The sequence below is a fragment of the Trichosurus vulpecula genome, chromosome 4 (genome assembly GCF_011100635.1).
Source record: "Trichosurus vulpecula isolate mTriVul1 chromosome 4, mTriVul1.pri, whole genome shotgun sequence".
NCBI lineage: Eukaryota > Metazoa > Chordata > Mammalia > Diprotodontia > Phalangeridae > Trichosurus > Trichosurus vulpecula.
This window is the reverse complement of record NC_050576.1, coordinates 131,649,824-131,670,186: the sequence shown is the minus strand read 5'-3', so window position 1 is coordinate 131,670,186 and position 20,363 is coordinate 131,649,824. Positions and strand designations below refer to the sequence as shown.

Below are 20,363 nucleotides of genomic sequence, written 5' to 3'. Positions count from 1 at the left end.
ATACAGATAAAAAGTTCATCCCAGTGTTGTTGGAAATTTCTTTTAGCCATACTTTTAAATGGAGATCCAACATTGGGGGAATACAAATGTTTCAGAAGATGTTTGTGGCAGGGGTGGGCAGGGGCCTGAAAGTCAGGCAGGGGAATGTACATAAGAAACTGAAAGTAAGGGGAAAAGAATGCTAGTCAGCAAAATAGGGTTTTTAAATTTTTTTTTTCAGGTTTTACATCCAAGGGAGAAAACTTAAGTTCTTTATTAGGTTTGTTTTACTTCAAGCTTTACGTAAATCTGTGACTGATTACATACAAATGTGATATCCTTAGTTAATTTTTGAAAACACTTTTTTAGTCACCCTGGTTTTGTTAGGAAATGTAAGTAGCAAAATACAAGCTGAATCTTTCTCTCCTTTTATGTATGATTGCATTGTTCTTTTAGTAGGAGCTTTCTAAAAATAAAATGTTTTTCTTCACAGAAATCCTATTCTATGCCCATCAGCATTGAATTTCAGAGGAGATATGCAACTATTGTTCTAGATCTTGAGCAGCTGAACAAGGATCTAAACAAAGTTTTACATAAAGTTCAGCAGTACTGTTATGAGGTACTTTCCTCCTGTGCTTACCTGGGGGGGGATAGCCTCAAATTTCTTTTTATTTTCTCCCTCACTCATCTTATCTCTGCATTTTGAAATAATTATGTTAGCTTGTAAGTTTTTTTAAGGACAAGAACATGACTTATATTTTCTATGTAATTCCCCACAGCGTCTGTTCAGAACTGGTAATGTGTACACAAGTGGCACTTAATTATAATGACTGGCTTTATTTTGTTATACTTCTAATACATTTAAGTATGGGGTTACTCTGAAAATTGTCCATTGTATATGTATATATTATTGCAATATGAGGAGAATTCAAGACTAAATTTTTTTGGTTCCCTTTCTCACTTTATGCTACTCAGTAATTGAGATCAATTTACCTTGAACTTCTGGAAACTAGGTATTTTAGTTTTGAAGGAAATCACTTCTGATTGACTTCTTAAGTGAACTTTTTTGCAGACACATTCCAACTTCTTTAGATAGTCTTACCAGCTCACTCAAACTGTGTGAAGGGAAAGAATTATAGTTCCCCAAATCCTATAGTAGGTACATTAAAGGTTCATTCCATTAGATATCATTACCTTCATTTTCTTCCTATGTGCTGACTTAATCTCAGTGTCAAAGAATCCTTCCTATCCTGGCAAATAATTATTTCTCCTAGAAATTCTAGAATAGTTCTCTAGAACAGAGGTGTCAGATATGCTGCCTGCCCACATGTGACCAGCAGCACATGACCTGAACCAGTTTAAAATGTAATGGGGAAATATTTAACAAAATAAATAGAAGTACAATAAAACATACATAACACAAAAATAACATTTTGAAACTGAATCAATATGGACCCAAAGGGATTCTTAAGTATGGATTAGTAGCCCCATTTGTATTTGAGTTTGATAACATTATGCTAGAATATAAACAAAATGACATTATAGTAGAACTTATATGTATTTGGAAGTTTTCATTCATGAATATATAATTTTGTGTTGAATTTTTGTATGCCCCAAAGACAGTTTATGATGATTGGATTTCTTAAAGCATTTTATTTTATATTTTAAAGCATTTTATTTCTTAGAAAACTATTGTGATCACAGATGAAGATAACATGGTCTCTAGATATTTTTCTTCTTACATACCTGTACATCACCTTAAAAAATATATGTAGCTATAATTTAAGAAGAAAAAAAAGAAATGTAGAAAACATTAAGGATTTGTAAATGAATGGTTTTTTTTTTTTTCATTCAGCTTGCTCCAGACCAAGGACTCCAACCTGCAGACCAGCCAACAGATATGAGACGCAGGTGTGAAGAAGAAGCACAGGAAATTGTTAGGCATGCAAATGCATCCACAGGACAACCCTGTGTTGAAAATGAAAATCTTACTGAATTGATTTCTAGACTTACAGCAATATTATTACAGATCAAGGTGAATCACTGGGAAAAATTTCATTTCATGCTAAGAATAGTATTAATTTTTGTTGCTAAATTGGTGGGTTATATTTTAATAAGTTTTATTTTTTAGCAAATAAGCTGTAGTTAAGTTTGAAATTTCCCTTTCTTTTAGTGTCTAGCAGAAGGAGGTGACCTGAATTCCTTTGAATTCAAATCACTTACTGATTCACTAAATGACATTAAGAGTTCAATAGATGCCTCCAATATCAGGTAATTAACTTTTACTGTAATCTTATTTTACATTTACTCTGCTATTAAGCTGTCATGACATTTCTTTATACTAATTTATTGAAAATGGATATGCATGCATGGATCTAAATTTTTTAGACTGTAATATCCTTTAAATAAATTTACAATAGCTTTTCGTTGACAGAATCTGCTGACAGAGTAGGAACTTAATACTGGGTCGTTGTTTTTTTTACATAAAGGTTTCAGTGAGGTACAGATAGTGAGTGTACCTTCCTACTTGATCTGTTTTTAAAAAACATTGAAGTACCACTTTGTAAAGTTGATTAGCTTATAAAGAATGCATAGAAGTCGTATCCTTATATTCAAGTGTTTCTTCAGTGTAATTATAGCTAATGTGTTAATGGGAGGGAATTTATTTTTCCCTCCTGTCAGCTAGCTCATTTGCTTGGCCAACTCCTAAGTAACTTCTCACTTTTTTTCCAACATATTCCTTCGAATTCTGAAATATGGTTAGTTAACTATGTTTTTTCTTTCATTAGTTGTTTTCAGAATAATGTTGAGATCCATGTTGCACATATTCAGAGTGGCCTGAGTCAGATGGGAAACTTACATGCCTTTGCAGCTAATAACACCAACAGAGACTGAAAAGAAAGTTTAATTATTCCAAATGTACAAGACATAGTTTTGGAAAATCTTGCTCCATTATACAGGCTTTCAACACCAAATAACCTATCTGCTGGTAAACAAGAAGAAAGACTCTCCAAAAAAAGGCATTTAAAAAATACCGTTGCTGCTTCATAAACCAGCATTACTGACCAGCATTATATTTATTTTATTGTTTATTTTACAAGTACAGGAGCTTTGCTTAAGGTACATATGTTTATTAGCAAGTATTGTTTTAAACTGAAAATGTCTGAATATATTTTAATATAACTTCCACAAAGACTATATAAACCATTTTAAAAATATGGACGAATGTAATACAGCTCATGCAGACAGCTCACAGTGAAAAATGAGAAGAGAAAGGGTCTTGGTGCGAATCAGTGGCTAAATGAATGGAAGCTGCTTCATCTAGAAAACTACAACTTTAGTTGTTCTAGTTGGTTGCCATATCTCGGTCTTCAAAAGATGATAAAATGAGGTGTGTGAATTCCTAGTTTTAAGGATGCCACTGGAATATGAATGGAAAATATGGACTATAAAAGTGGACAAGATGTGTGCTTGAGAGTGTGGTGTAGTTCTGTAGATGAGTTAATAGCTTTTGAAATATGTTAATTTATCATAATTTATGAAAGAAGCCTTTGTCTTTTGTCTGTTGAAGGAAAATGAAGGAGCAGAAAAAACGTACTGCAGAATGCTAAGTTCCAACGAGTGGATTTGGCATGTCTTTTCCCCTCAGTTCAGGGCAAAAGGTGCTTTTGTTTTGGAATTTATAAGAATGACTGGTAACACACTATTTTCATATTTTTGTTTGTTTGCACAACTTTTAAATTTAGATAACTGGTTATAATCTAATGGTATACAACTTATATAAAGATTTTTATAAAGAAAACAAAAATAACCAGTGCTATGAAACATTAAGGAAAAAAAAATTTTAAAAAAAGAAAAACTTACCTAGGCTATTCTGGAATGTTAATCTTGTAAAAAGTATGTATTTGGATTTTCTTTTTGTTTAATATAGAGTATTGTAAAGTTTCAGTGTAATAATTTTTTTCCAGATTTGGAATTTAGGAAATAGTTGTAGAAGTGGTTTTGATTGTTTTAAACGTCTCATAAAATGAGGCTTTTTGTATGTTAATGTATAAAGAAATTTAAACAAGGTTATTTTCGACTTGAAAATTTTGTATAGTTAAAAAATGCTTCTGTATTCCTTGTTGGTATGGTGCCACTGCAAAACTTTAGGGCAGAGTATATATTTAGCTAAACTATTCAGTTAATTAAGAAATCCATAAATCTTTTATTCTCAATGACATTTGTAATTATAAATAAATTGACCTATGAAAGTTGGTATTTTTCTAAAAATCTTATTTAATAAACAAAGCTATTCTCTGACATAGAAAAGGTTTGAAATCGTGCATTAACAGTAACTCAGTATTTTGAAGGGAAACCATAGAAATTAATCCAAGTCATTTGGAAGTAAGAATTTAATGCCATTTAATAGTGTTGGTTGTCACTAGTTATTTTTCACATATTGGTGAATAAAATTCTGTGTGTTATATTTTACAGCAGAAACAAATGAGTTAATGCCCTGGTACTTAGCCACAGACTGGCCATGTACTTATTAAAGTCTTCCTAGAACTCTCTAAGCATAATTGAATATGTGGTTGGATTAGAGGAGGGCAGTTCTTCCCTATCTTCAAAATAATGAAGCTGTTTTTAACAAACATACCAAAACATATCTATCCAAAAGAGTGTTGTCCCCTTCAGCATAGTTACATTGAGAGGCTATTCATTGGATTCCAGTAATGCTGTCATTGTTAGATATGTTTTTTAGAACTGCCTTTTAGAATTATCTTTAAAGTCAATTAGCCACGTAGAGGAAATAAAAAAACCATTATTTTAGGGTCACATTTTAGTTTAACTCAAAAGAATATTAACCAGTTTGATCATCTGTATTCACCTACTCCAAATGGCCTTTTTGTGTTTATAAAAACCAAATTCCCCTTCAAAGGAGGAAGATTTGCCATCATTGAAGATTTTTAAAAGAATATCCTATAGGCCCTATGTATGATTTCAAAGGGAGTTTCAAGAATGTTTTGAGCAGTGACAGCCTTTGAAATGAGAATATACTCATTGGAAAAAATGGTGAGCAATTATTGATAGTTTTGATACAACAGATAGCCCCAATAAATGCCCAAACAAACCTTCTTCTTACTAAGTCAGAGATGACTACTTTTGGATGGATAAATTCTTGTATTGTTCTTGTTTAGTCATCATGTTAATTTTATAGTCACACCCAATACTAATACTGGCCAAAAAAGTTAGAGTTGCAGAAAAATGTGTCATTTCATTTAACATGGACTTGAAATCAATTTTAGTTAAATGTTTCAGAACTCTGAATTTGCTGCAAAACTCAAAGCATTGTCCTCACGTCTGAACTGCCCTAGAGTGCTATCCATTTTTTTTTTTTACTGCATTTGATTATTGGATTTCAGCAGCAAAATGTTTGAATAAAACCTTCATTCGCATAAGAATCAGATACACTTGGCTGTATGCAAGATGAAACATAATAGGGTAAAAGCTTGCATTGGGGTTCAAAAACATAAACTGCCCAGATACCATTAGAAAGCAGTCGATATGATAAAGACCAAAAGGTTTTGGTGAACTTTAAGCTAAATATTGAATGAATGTTAACATAAGCCCAGTGTGCAGAATGAGGGACATGATAACCAGATGTGATCTTCTTTGGTCAGATCACATCTAGACTAGCCTGTCCAGTCCTGTTCCCACTTTTGAGGAAAGACATCGATAAACTGAAAGGAGTCCCAAAAGAATTTTGGGATCTGTAACCTTGGTGCTTTAGAGGGGGATTTGGATCTCAATTTGAGTGAAATAGGAATTCCTTAAATGAAAGAATTGGAGGCAAGGTGGGGAGTAAACATGATAGCTGTCTTCAGCTAAGAAAGCTTATCACATAGAAGACTAAAGTCAGTCATTCTGCTTGGACCCAAATACCTGTACGAGAGCCAATGAGAAGAGGCTACAAGGATGTGAATTTATTTCAGTTTTAATGAAAAAATTATTATTATTAGTGCTGTTCAAAAATGCAGTAGTCTGCCATATAAGGTTATAGAGGTCTTTTAGAAAAGATAGAATAATAAATAATTTGTCAGGTACATTGTATAGAGAATTCATGTCTCAGTTGTGAGGCTTGAACTAAGTGAGCTCTGGGGTCCCTTCTAACTCTAAAATTTCTACCTAAACATTAACAGTGGTTTCAGAGCTTCGTCACACTTTCTGGAAGCAGTATGACAAGTGTGTCTAGTTCCTTCCTATGGCTTCTTATGATTATAATTTAAAACGTGAGTTAAAGGCAAACTTTGATATACAGTTAGATTTTAAAAGTTTGTTAAATTCTTGAGGTTCTAGAAACTCAAACAGGTTTCTGGTTTATAAATAGTGCCATACTTATATCAATAGTTATTAATTTGGGAGGGACAAACCTAAAAAACAACCACCTTTATGAGGGCTTTCTTGAAAGGAGAAATGCCTTTAAAAAAAACAAACAAAGCTATTCCCCAAACTACTAATCTGTTACGTTAACACTAACTTGTGTTAGTGTTAACAGTATCTCCCCTCTCACCAGTGCTGATAGCTGTGTATATTAAACTTTCTTTGGCAGAAATTTATTTTACTCTTTTAAACTGTTTTTCCATGGCCACCATTTATATTGTCATCATCCGCATTTATTGAGCATCCATTGTGTGCAAAGCACTGTATTAAGTGCTGTGGCATAAAAAACATCAATGTTAAAATTATGTAACCCAACAAAAGTTCTGCAAAAGTACAGTCCATATTCACAAGTGCTAAGGGTAGTCCCAAAGTGGCTGAAGCAAAAAGCCTTCTAAGGTAATTCTTAACCCATATTGCAAGAAAGTGGTTTTGTTTTTCCATTGAGAAGAATAGCATATCAACAATAGCTGTAGTTGAAGGGACTAGGTTGTGGGTAGGAGACAGGAAGCATAATTATATAGACTAAAAAGATTACCCAATAAAGGTTTTAATTTGGTAGAAGGTGATTAGGAACTACCATTTCTCTAAAAAGTAATGTCATAGCTGGATGAGGCATTCTTCACTGTGGCTTCTAGGTAAGATTTGAAAATTGGGCTCCCTGTTTATTGCCCTTTAGGTGCTTTGAGGCTTTTACCTGTGTGCTACGAAGAGTGGAATTTTCTGACCTTTAAAAATCTGCATATATTTTTTAAAAATTATTAACAGGTGACCCTAATTGTGATGGCCTGACATGTTGCACCAAAGGCAACCACCTACTTTGTCTTTTTTCTAGACTCAGCAGCCGGGAGTGACACAAATTAAGATAGTGATGGAAAAGCCAGAGGCAAGGAGGTGGCCAGGGCATCAAGGGATTACAACCTGGACTAGGGCCATGATTATGAATAGAGAGAGAAAGGACTAAACCCAGAAAACAGCAAGATTTGTAGATAGTCCAGGAGGAGTGATATACAAAGATGACAGACGTCAAGACTTTGAGGGTTGGTAAGATTGAATACTAGTGATGGCAAAGGAGAAGCTAAAATCAGTAATAATACTAGCCATTCCTTAATAGCATGTTAAGTATACATAGCACTTTACATGTGATCTTATTTGACCCTCACAACATCCCTGTGAGGTAGGTGTTCCTAGGTGCATGCATGCTCATTGTGACTTGGCCATCATAGTCACGTGCTCACGTAACTATCAAAGGTGGGATCTGGAACTAGACTTTCCTGACTTTTTAAATCCAACACCCATCTACTTTGCTTTGCTGTAAATGAAACAAGACTTATTTTGAGAAGTCAAGGATCTCCAAAGATCCAACTGGAAATACTGTGTAAACAGATAAAAATGTAGATTTGACAAGGAGAAGAAAGGCTGTGCCTGGGACATGCAACTTTGGTTTGTAAAGCTGAGTAAATGAATTCTTAGAGTATAGAAAGACACAAAGACATGACTAAGATTTATAGTTGAGAAGAAGGCCCAGCAAAGAAGACAAATGAGACCGAGAATTAAGCGCATTTTTCAAACTAAAAACTAAGAAAGCTGAACCCAGTGGCCTTAATGTGTAGGCTAGAAAGAATAGATGAAACTTTTGATAGGTCTCTTGATCCAGGGTTATAGTCCATTGTACCTGTCCAAGATCATAGGCCAACATTTTCCTGTGATCTTGGTCAAGAATTGCTGAAGGTAGATAAGATACGCTCCTCCCATAAGTCTAGCTTTGAACCAGTGTTTTCAGATATAGGGGAAAAGGTTCCAAAACTCTGTCCTTGGCTGTTGGGGCCAGAGAGCCCAACTCCACCCCTGCTTGGATCAGGCAGGCAGTTCACATCTACCTCAAGAGGCAGCAGGGGAACCAGATGCTCCCCTTCGGTTCCAAGAGGAGGGTGGTTGAGGAAGAGCTCTGGTCCTCCTGAGGGATTATAAGACTTTCCTCTCTGCCGACGGGATTTGGCACGTCTGTTCTGGAACCATACCTAGGAGAACATGAGGAGAAATTTGCATTTGATTTAGTTTTTATTACCACTGTGGGATGATCAAAATAAACATTCAATACAAAACCCTGTGATTTAATAGAAAGAGCTGGGTACCCATCAGCTGATTTGGGATGTCACTTAACTGTCTTATGCTTCGGTTTCTCCAACTGCCAGATAAGTATAATACCTGTACTTCTGTGTCTTGTGGAGACATTGTGAGCATGAAGTGAGATCATTTATGGAAAAAGTACTCTTGTAGAGGTAAAAGTGTGCCACATTTAAGATAACATAAAACTTTTTCCCAAAAGCTTTTTTATAGAGCTCTATACAAATACAATAACCATACCATTGACATAAAAAAAAAAAACAACCTAATGAATCTGCCCTGGGCTTTCTTCTCATTTGCCCTTTTTATCATCTCTCTTTTGGAGAGGTCAGTTCTTCCCATGGTTCAGTTATCACTGCCATGCAGATGACTCCCAAAACTATTATTTCCTTCCCTAAACTGTGTCCAGAACTCCAGTTGTAGCATTTCCAGCTGCTTGCTGGAAATTTTCACCTAGCTGTCTGTCCAGCACCTTAAACTTGATGCATAAAAAAGCAACTCATCACCTTCCCACAAACCCATCCCTCTTCTTCCTCTTCCTGCTTCTCTTCCTCCTCCCCTTGCTCCTCCTCCTTCCTTTCTCTTCCTCCACCTCCTCTTCCACATCCTCTTCTGTAGCCGCCTCCTCCTCTTTCATTTACTATTTGTATTGATATCAGCTGTGGTCAATCACTTGGGTTCACAACTTAAGCTCTCTTTGACTTCTCCTTCCTTACTCTCCATAACCATTTAAAGTGGCTGTGCCTTAGCTTCTAGATCCTGCTTCCTGAAATATCTTCCCTACCTTGTCACTCCTACCATAAGCACCCTTAGCATTCAGGACTTCATCTCCTCTCTGGCCTTGCTAATTGTCTTGCCTCCAGCCTATTCCTGATCCAATCCATCTTTTACATTGTGGATGCCCCAGTAAATCTTCCTACTGCACCATTCTAGTCCTGTCACTCAAAAACCTCTATTGATCCCCAACTGCCTACCAAAGTAAGTATAAATTCAGCCTCACACTCAAAACCCTTCAGGATCCAGCTTTATCCAACATCTATTCCGACCTTATTTCACACAGTTCCCTCACCCTTGCCCCACACACCTATCCCATACTCAACCAAAATGTACTACTTCTCCTTCCATCACATTCCCCATTCTCATGCTACTGTCATCTATCCTTGTCCAGTCCTCTCTGTGCATTAGTTTTCCTGCTTACTTTAAGTGGATTCCCTTCACTTCTTTAGGGTTTCAGCTAGGATGCTGTCTCCCCATTAGGTGAAATCCTTCTGAATCCTTTGAAAACAGTGTGTGTCACATCCACCTTTTTCTCTCAACCAGCTCGCAATATGTTCTTTATACTTAATAGACACAATAAATATTTGGTGTCTAATGGTGTCTGTCATGGCAAGAATTTGTTAGCACACAGGTTGTTCCCCAAGTTCTCACTCCTCCACAAAAAGCAAAACCATCCACTGAAATGTAAACACTTTAAGGGCAGGAACATTTTTGTCTTTGTAATCCCATTGCCGAGGGCAGTTCATGGCACACAGTGGGTATGCTGAAAAAATTTGTTAAATTGAATCAACTTCACCTTAAGCTCTTAGTTACTTCAGATGGGTAAACAGAAAAATTACACACAGTAGAAATGTTTGTTCAGTTAAATTGAATTAACTGAGAAAAAATATGATAGACCAGGAATAAAAAGGGGCATTTTATAAATTAGCTCACATTTCTATAGTGCTCTAAAGTACTTGCCATACAATAATCTTGTAAGGGAGATAATACAGATATTTTTCTTATTTTACAGATGAGGTAGCTAAGGCTCAGAGAGCATTGTACATAATATAAGTATTAAATTTATACTTAATAGCATTTATATAGCACCTTAAAGTTTGCAAAGCACTGTCCATGTTATCTAATTCGATTCTCAATTTCTGCTATGTATATTTTATATATTATTAGCCTAATAAATATGTGTATATATTTATTACATTTATATTTATGCTTTTAAGTTCATTACAAATAGAGATTGTTTCATTCTCAGTACAGCGCCTGGCACATAGTAAGTGCTTACAAAGAGACTTGATTAATTTTAAGTGACTTGCCTGTGGTCACCCACCTAGTCTCTTGACTCTAGGTGAATTTCAATGATTTTTCTACCACACCCCACCAAGCACTTCCCTATTTGAGATAGCCCAGGAACTAACTGGAAGTACCCTATGCCCCATTCTTATATACATTTGTATGTGCCCTCCATCTACTACTAAATTCTGCATATAGTCTTAGTCTGGAAATCTCTCCCAAAGCCCTGGAGTTTAAACCAAATCATTACACTCCGAAGGAGAATCAGACACTGGATTCCCAGCAATGAGAGGTCTCTCCAGGTCATTTTCCCCACCTTTTCCCTTCTCAACTTTTAACAGATGTATCGCTGAAGAAGCCCCACCCTTCGTACACACTGGGTGTACACAAATTAGCCATTTATATCTCAGAAGGGGGCAACAGAGATTGCTGGTGGCACAGTGGAGAGTAGAATTGGCCTTGGAGTAAGGAAGATCCTCCTTCAAATCCAGCCTCACACAGTTACTGGCTGTGCAACCCTGGACAAAGTCACTTAACCACTGTCTGCCTCAATTTCCTCAACTGTAGAATGGGGATCATAATCACACCTACCTTGCAGGGTTGTAAGGATCAATGAGATAGTATTTGTCAAAATGCCTGGCACAAAATAAGTGCTATATATATGCCTCTTCCCTTTTCCTTTATTCTCCCCTCCAAATAGCAGATTCCATCTTTTACATTCATGTCTTTGCACTCCTTCCTCACCTGTCTCTCAGCATCCCTGGTTTTCTTCACAGCAGATTTCACTTTACCTGAGGTCCTTTCTGATTCTCTTTAAAATCACTTTTTATCTATTTTGTATAAACCTGCATGTATACCATAGGTCTATAGACATTCCGTATCTACACCATAAACCCACTGAGGGCAGAGACTGTTTTCTCTTTTGGCTTTTTATCCCCAAAGCCTAGCCTATGTGGGCCCCTCTGTAAATGCTTATTTGATTGATCACAGGGAGGAGCAGCTACTAGAAAGTTCTGATCTCCCATTTCCCGGTCTCCTCTTTTCCCTATTTTGAAGAAGCATCAGAATTTAAAAATACTTCCAAGGACCAGGCAAATTTCTTCCAGCCTGGTCCTTCTAGTGTTATTAACAAAGGTACTGATCCCTCTAAGAGAAACCTTAGACTCTCCTAATATAACTAAAACCTTAACCCTCACCCCAAGCCCTTAGGTCAGTGGTAAACGTAAAGCAAGCATTTAAAGGCTTGCTGATCGATAGAAGTGGTTTAAATACAATTCAGTACAATTCAACAAACATTAAGGTGTGAGAGGCAGTCTGGCATGGTGAATCTGACCTCCCTCTGCCTCCACAATCATCAGCAAGGATTTATGAATAACATACTGACACCCGGCCCTGGGGATAGAGATACCCCAAAATGGAGCACTTCCTACTCCTGGAGACTTGATACCTCTGATGCTTACTACCTCGGTGACACGGGGCAAGTCATTCAGTGGGCTCAGTTTCTTCATTTGTAAAACGAGGTCGGCCCAGATAGCTTCAGAAGCCCTTTCCTGCGCTTTATCTATGATCCTAGGAACTTACAAGTGGGTCCCCGATTTGCACTGGTGGCGGGAATTTCCGCGCGCTGAAGAAATCACCAAATCACCGGTTTAAATCAACTTCTTCCTTCCCCCACCCTTCAATTAAAAAAAAAAGGTGCAAGTCACTATGCTAGGAGCAGGGCACGGGTCCTGCTTTCAAGATGTTTACACTTAAGGGAGGGAGAGGGAGACGATAGCTATATCCAGAAATAATTAGGATACAGGAGAGAAACGTGCGAAGAGGAGTTTCAGGTAGGACAGACAACTTTACTCGCATGGTCGGGGCGGAGGACAGGTAAAGGCTTCCCGGAGCTCTTCCTTTCCCCAGGTGCCCCATTCTCTCCACCCTCCCCGCCCTATCCCTCCCTCGCTCCTCCGGGCGCATCATCACCTGGATCCTGGACTCAGGAAGCCTTGTGAGGGCGGCCAGGCGTTCCCGCAAGGTGATGTCTGGGTACATGGTCCTTCGAAACACCAATTCCAGTAGCTGCAGCTGCTCAGGACTGAAAGACGTTCTCTTCCTGCGCTGCGACCCCGACCCAGACCCCGACGTGGCTGGCTGACCCTTGAGTTGCGGTGCTGGAGGCGCCAGGCTGACTGGAAGAAGTGAAGCTGGACCGGATCCAGGTCCCGGGTACCCTTCATAGGCTGCAGCCGCCGAGGGTCGCAGGTCTGGGCCGGAGCCCGATGGGGGCGGCTGGCAGGGGGCACCCCCGGGGCTTGGGGGAGGGAGATAAGCATTCCCAGGAAAGCTGGGCAGGTAAGCGGGATACTGGGGGCTCTCCCCAAATTGGAGCTGGTTGGGCGCCGCTGTTGCCATCGTGGTGCAGACGGGGTGCTCATCCTGTTAGTTACTCGGGGACCCCTCCGCTATTATACAGTTCCCAGGGCCGAGGGCGGGGCGGGAAGGTACAGGAGAGGGAAGATCAAAGCGCAGAGTGGAAGAGCCGGGGCCCCCTGACCCCCGGCCCCGCTAGACACCGATGGGTGATAATCGCTTCCGTAGGCGGGGCTTGGTCTGCAAGTCCAGGGAGGGATTTAGGGGGAGGCGTGAACTTGGGTCCCCCAGCCTCCTACTGAGGACAGTTCCTTCCTTCACCTCCCCCAGTCCCTGCCTGGCCAATCCACATCCCTAACTCTAAAGCTTAACTTTTGATTCTGGGGCCCAGAGTGACCCACGGAGTTCAGCGGACACAAGCGAAAGACTGAAGTCTGGGGACTCCTCTCCCCGTGGGTTCTCATGGCCACTCAAGAAAAAAGAGCCTAGAGAGAGAGAAGACTTGCCACGTTTTCCCCAGGACACTCCGTGACCTATCCTCTCTCCAACCAGTCACCATCATAGGTACCCTGCTAGGTGCTAGACCAAACACTAGGTTGGTCAAACAGTCTAGCTCCTCTTTTCTGGGAAGCTGACATCCTGAAACGGAGCAGCAACAGACCAGAGGGTCCAGCGTGTGAGAAAGAGCTTGGGAAAGCCTGTCTGTGGGTAAAAGATACCCTAGCTGGGCGTTCTCCCGGGAGTTAGTGTCCTCCTGAGGGTGGATTCTCCCAGTTTAGCAGTAGTGATGACTTCTGCAGCACTTTCTCCTGACAAGAAGTAATAAAGCCAGATTTTAATGGAAGCAATACCCAGGACATCTGTGGCACTGAGGCAGCCTGCAGTTCATCTGTGACAAAACTGAGATTCTCAGAGGCCAGATGACCTGCTGTGGTTCAGGTCAACAGTGAAAGAAGAAATACAGGCTCTTATAGTCCCAGGTCCTCACACCTTAAATCATACTACATTCCTTGAGCCTTTTTTGCGTGCTTTGGATCTCTTTGGCAGGTCTGGTGAAGGCTATGGACCTGTTCTCGGAATAATGTTTTTAATGCATACAAAAGAAACCCAATCATACTGAAATAGTTATAAAAAAAATCTTTTTTAAGGTCACAGATTCCAGGTTAAGAACTCCTGCTCTACAGGCCACAGGGAGAATCCACTTATTTAGAGCAATTACCCTTAATGCAATCTGTCCTTGACATTTTTCATTTTCTTTTTAATTGTCTAGTGTATAGAAATTCTGGCAACAGTTGTAGGGTATAGTTCTGAGCCTCAACCACTTGTGTAGATTAGGTATCCTAAGACTGGGGGACCACTGAAGGCACCAAAAGTATTACTGGTGGTATTCTTTCATACCATAAGAACCACATTTTTAGAATTTGCCCGAGAACTGATCAGAAGGAGACACAGGCAAGCAAGGCAGACTTTGTAACTACCATGTTAACTTTGAAATAAACAAGAAAAAAGACAAGCAGTATATGGGGGAGATTCATAGTTTCATGGGTTGTCCTTTTTCTGTTCTCTGCATAAGGAAATGTCCAAGTTTGTTACTGTCTGTCACACTCATAACGATGTAGTGTTTCAGGAAGATGTGGATTCAGGTTCTGCCTCTAACACATAGACTGTGTAACAGTGGGTAATAAATATTTAACTTAGTGCTCCAGGCAGCTCTCTCAAAGTAAAAAAGTCCCAACTCTCCTGGGTAGAAGGAGTTTCCTCAAACTATAGCAGTGTGACCGCAGGTCCGGTCCAAGTCAATCAACCTCAATTTCCTCGTTTATAAAATGGAGATGGTGATAATAATATGTAGCTCAGAGCTGCTGAGAGGAAAACACTCCAGAAGTGGAAGAAACCATTCTGACTTTCCAAAGGTGTAGCTGCAGTGAGTCAGAACTGATCTGCCACCTTTGGTAACTCTGTCTGGTGACCAGGTTATCATGGATGTCTTCTCAGTCTTCATTAGAGAGGTCATTTCATCCGGTGTTCAAGCTTCATGCCTTTAGTGCCTCGGTTTTCCCCTAGAGTGCTTTGGTTATAAAATATTTTGCTCACCACCATGCTTTGAGGTAGACAGCGAAAGTATTATTGTCCTCCCTTTGTAGATGGGGACATAGAAGCAATAGAAATCAATCAGGAAATATTTATTAAGTGCCTACTGTGTGCCAAGCACTAAGCACTGTGCTAAGCTTTGAGGATACAAAAAGAGACAAAAGACAGTCCCAGCCCTTACAATCTAACAGGGGAGACAGCATGCAAACAAATATATACAAAGCAAGCTACTTACAGAAAAAAGTCAGAAATAATTAACCGAGGGAAGGCACTGGAATTGAAGGTTAGTGTGGTGAAAACCAGGAAGAATGAGGTTTATATGCTCCTCTCACACTGACCAGCTATGTGATCATGCTCAAGTCCCTTAACCTGAGGAACGTTCAGTTTTTTCATCTGTGAAATGGAAGTGACATGTAGAACCTGCCTCACAGAATTGTTGTGAGGCTGAAATGAGAAAATGCACAGAAAGCCCCACATAACCTTTAAAGTGCTATAAAAAGAGCCAATATTATTCTCAGTTTCTCTGAAAGGAAAAAAAAATGTTGAGCTGTGTGTTTGTTGCTCTAGTTGGGAGTCAGTTGCCTGACTGTCTTTGCCAGTGGGGATAATTCTCAAGGTCATGAAGCAGGAGACTATGGAGTAGTAAAAACTCTTCCATGCAAGCAAATTTGCTTTTGACCCCATTGAAAACTATTCTGCTGGCTTATCATAGTGTCTGGCACATAGTAGGCCTTTAATAAATGCTTGGTTCCTTGCTTCAGGCTCCCAGACCCATTTATTTTGTATAAAGGCACTAGAAAGATAGTAAGCAATTTTTCACAAGTCCAAGTGTTAGAGATGATTAAAATTTGCACACGTTTATTCTTTAGTACCTCTTTTACCCATCTGTCAAATAGAAGTTCCTCCTGACTGCCCCTTCCCCTCCAAATAATGTCTGCAATAATTTTTCTTACAAGAAAAAAGTTTGGTGCCAATTTAATAGAACATTTAAAAAATGAACCCTAACTTTTGTTTTCATCCCTGCAGAAGCAATCTAAGAATAGAGAGGTAAATTCAGAAGAGTAAACAGGCACCCTAGCAAGACCTTGCAACAAATGCTCCCCAGGAAGTTAGGAGTCATATTTTCATTGTTTTGCAGATCATCTGTTATTCCATAACATTTACTGAACTAGGCACTGTTTTAGGCATGGTTGGAAGTTTAAATGGAAATAGAAGACAGGCTTTGGAGAATGTTTCCATTTAATAGGTAAGCACAAATACAGTATGTAAGACTTAAGTCAATGACCGCTACGTTATCAGACATATAGCTGAGATGAGGTATTCAGAGAAAATCAGCCAGCATTTATTAAGCTCCTACTGTGTGTCTGGCATTGTGCGAAGGGTGAGGGTTACAAAGCAAGCCCTTTTCTGCCCCTTTCCCGCCCCCCCTCCAAAAAAAAGGTCCCAAGTGCTGTGGGGTTAGAGTGACCTGGATCACTGTAGTTTTAACCCGTTTATAATTTCTATTCAAAGTTCCTGTTACCATTTCAGCCAAATAATAGCACCAAGCCCAGAGTTTCCTTTTCAAGTGCTAAATACTCTCTTCCCCAGATCTGGCTTTGTTTTTCAAGGCAGGCTCTCCTCCCCGTCCTAAGACCCAATCTTGCAACTTTAGGTGTTTATTGAAGAGAAACCCAGGAAAGAACAACGGAGGGAAGTCAATAGCCCTGCTTCCAGTTTCCCAGCTGCCCAGGTGTTTGCCTCTTTGATCCTTCCGTACTTGTGAGTAAAGTCAAGGCCTACCCACCAGGTTGCAAAACCACCATTTCTGTGGAAGTGAAAGACAAACTCTAAAAAAATTACTCCTCCCCAAAAAACCAAACAAATACAAAGCAAATTTTAGAATGCTTTGAAAGTTTTACTGTGTGTTTATCAAGGGCAAAACAAGTACAGAAAGTAAAAAAAAATAAAAAGAAATGAAGTTTGAACACTCATTCTTTTTGTATGCATCACTCCCGCTGCCCCCCACCCCATTTCTTTTAAACCAAAAGCTTTTCTCCTGTGAATCTCTAAATTTAGCCACCTAACTCCATAATGATGTTGGTGGGACATTATTAACCTCATGGAGATTGAAGGGAATATAAGGGTTTAGTAGAAAGAGCTCTGTATTTGGAATAAAATGACCTGGGTTTAAATCCTAGGTGTTGCAATGGATACAGTGCTGGGCCTAGAGTCTGGAAAGCCTGAGTTCCAATCCAGCCCCAGATACTTCCAAGGTGGTTGACCCTGTGCAAATCACTTTACCTCTGTCTGCCTTGGTTTCTTCAGCGGTAAAATGGGGATCATAATAGCACCTACCACCCAGGGTTGCTATAAGGATCAATCAAAGGAGATAATATTTGTAAAGTGTTTAGCACAGTGCCTGGCTCTTAAATCTTTGTTTCCTTCCTTCCTGTTCCAATCACTTACCCTCTCAGGGCCTGTTTCCTCATATATAGCAGGAGAAGGTTGGCCTCGTGGCTTCTGAGGCTCCTTCTAGCTCCAGTTTTATGATCCCAAGAAGCAGAGGGACCTAAGGCACTGTCCATACCCTCCAAGTAAAGTGAGGAACAAAGAACTCTGATCAATGCAGTCACTAGTAGAGAATTCAGAGGATTGATGATGAAGTGTCCTGCCTCTAGAAGGCTGATCGACTCTAGTTGTGCAGAATGAGGCAAAGTGGTCACATAAGGCCATTTTGCTCATTTGTTTTTGCTTAACTGTACTTCTTTGGTAAAAGAATAGGTCTTGTACAATGTCATGGGAAGTCATTAGTAAGTGACAGCAATGTAAAAAAAAAAGTAACAATTTTATTTTTTCAATAAAGAACTGGTCCAGCTCTGGAAAGGGATTTGGAATTATGCCCCCAAATTGACAAAAATGGATTCTTTTTTAACCCTTAGGGCACTCGTTTGTGTCTACATTGCTAAGATGCCATTGCTAGCTAAGAAGGTCAAAGACAGAAAGGTTCCACGTGCACCAAAATATTCATAGTAGTGCTTTTTGTGGTACAGAAGAACTGGAAAAAAAGTAAATGCCCATCATTCCCCATAAAAGCCATGGCCATAAGAAACTCACCATAAGAAAGTGTATAGATGAAGAATTAAGAGAAGCTTTGGAAGTTTCATCCTCCAGTCACTGAAGGGATTTTCCTAAAGCACAATCAAGTCTCTCTCTCTCTCTCTCTCTCTCTCTCTCTTTTTCTCACACACACACACACACACACACACACACACACACACACACTCACACACCCCTCCCCAGTAAACTCCAGTGTCTACCTATCGCCTCCAGAAACAAATACAAAATGCTCTGTATGGCATTCAAAGCCCTTCATAACCTATCCCCTTTCTTCTTTTCTAGGCTTCTTATACCTTACCCCCCAACATGTATTCTTTGATTGAGGGGCACTGGCCTCCTGGCTCTTCCATGGACAAGAGAGTCTCATCTCTAAATTCCAGGCATTCTCCCTGGCCATCACCCATGCCTGAAATGATCCCTCCTTCACTCTGACTACTGATCTCCCTGGCTCTCTTTAAAATCCCACCTTCTACAGGAAGCCTTCCTCAACCCCTCTTTATCATCATCATCATCATCATCATCATCATCATCATTATTATTATTATTTTATTTTTGCCCCAATTACATGTTAAAAAAATTTTTAACTTTTTAAGTTTGGAACTCCAAATTTTATCCCTCCCTCACCTCCCCCCTCCCTAAGATGGTAAGCAATCAGATATAGGTTATATATGTACAGTTGTGTAAAACATTTCCATTTTAGTCATTTTGTACAAGAAAGTTTTTGTCAAATAATGTTTTTTTGTTCTAAAAGCTTGGATCTTTGGGATTATTATATACTAGATTATTATGGTCATTTGCTATAATGTAATGTGTACCTAATCTATTCCATTGGTCAACCACTTGATTTCTTAGCTAATGTCAGATTATTTTGATAATTACTGCTTCACAATACAGTTTGAAATCTAATATGGCTAGACTACCTTCCTTCATGTTTTTTTCCCTGGATTCCCTTGACATCTTTGACCTTTTGTTCTTCCAGATGAACTTTGTTATTATTTTTTCTAGCTCTGTAAAATAATTTTTTATAGTTTGATTGGTATGACACTGAATAAATAGGTTAATTTAGATAGAATTGTCACTTTTATTATATTGACTTGGTCTACCCATTACCCATTAATATTTTTCCAATTGTTTGGATCTGACTTTATTTGTGTGAAAAATGTTTTGTAATTGTGTTCATATATTTCCTGGGTTTGTATTGGCAGGTAGACTCCAAAGTATTTTATATTATCTACAACTATTTTAAATAGAATTTCTCTTTCTGTCTCTTGCTGCTGGACTTTGTTGGTGATACATAGAAATGCTGATGATTTTTGTTTGCTTATTTTGTATCCTGCAACTTTGCTAAAGTTATTTCAAGATGTTTTTTAGTTGATTCTTTAGGGTTCTCTAAGTATAACATCATATCATCTGCAAAGAGTGATAGTTTTGTTTCCTCACTGCCTATTCTAATTCCTTTAATTTCTTTTCCTTCTCTTATTGCTATAGCTAACATTTCTAGTATAGTATTGAATAATAGAGGTGATAATGGGCATCCTTGCTTCACCCTGATTGTATTGGAAAGGCTTCTAGCTTATCCCTATTACAGATAATGCTTGCTGGTGGTTTTAGATAAATATTACTTCTCATTTTAAGGTAAGCTCTATTTATTCCTATGCTTTCTAGTGTTCTTAACCCCTCTTAATTCCAGTGCTTTCCCTCTGTTAATTATTTCCTATATATCCTATACGTAGCTTGTATATAGAGTATATACATGCATATGCTGTCTTTTTCATTAGATTGTAAGCTCCTTGAAAGCAAGCACTGTTTTTTGCCTCTTTTTATTTCTCTAGTACTTAGCACAGTGCCTAGAAGATACTAAGTGCTTAGTAAGTGTTTATTTATTGATTTAAATCTTACCTGAACTGATGTTGAATGAAATAAGCAGGACCTGGAAAATACTATAGGTGGTGACAGGAACAATGTAAATAGAAACAACAACCCAATACCAAAACTAATTACCGTATAATTATAGGGACCAAAAATCTTGGCCCTGGAAAAGGACTGAGAAAATGCACCTCTTGAGTGTGATGGAATTGTCCTTTGTGGGGGGAGGGGGGGTCTCAAGAGTTGTCAAAGATCAAGTTTGTTCTGTGGGATGTATTCTCTGAAGTTAATCTTGCTGGAATAGCCTGATGTGGCAAGGTTATCTGTAAGATAGTGGAGTCCTCCTTCTAAAAAGAATC

General features: G+C 38.8%; 2 protein-coding genes across 2 annotated transcripts in view; one reads left to right on the top strand and one right to left on the bottom strand.

The window, feature by feature from the left end:
- Positions 1–4,238, top strand: part of LIN9 (lin-9 DREAM MuvB core complex component) — a 79,086-nt gene extending 74,848 nt beyond the window's left edge. Inside the window, exons 12-15 of the mRNA XM_036755899.1 lie at positions 473–598; positions 1,835–2,014; positions 2,153–2,250; positions 2,769–4,238. Of these exons, the coding sequence (XP_036611794.1) occupies positions 473–598; positions 1,835–2,014; positions 2,153–2,250; positions 2,769–2,874 (510 nt within the window). The 3' untranslated portion in view covers positions 2,875–4,238. The remainder of the gene's footprint in view (positions 1–472; positions 599–1,834; positions 2,015–2,152; positions 2,251–2,768) is intronic.
- A 3,876-nt stretch (positions 4,239–8,114) lies between these two features.
- On the bottom strand, positions 8,115–12,990 carry MIXL1 (Mix paired-like homeobox). Its single transcript, XM_036755544.1, has 2 exons — positions 12,562–12,990; positions 8,115–8,420 (listed from the first exon to the last, which is right to left on the bottom strand). The coding sequence occupies exons 1-2, from the start codon at positions 12,988–12,990 to the stop codon at positions 8,115–8,117; spliced, it is 735 nt and encodes a 244-aa protein (XP_036611439.1).
- Positions 12,991–20,363: the final 7,373 nt, after the last annotated feature.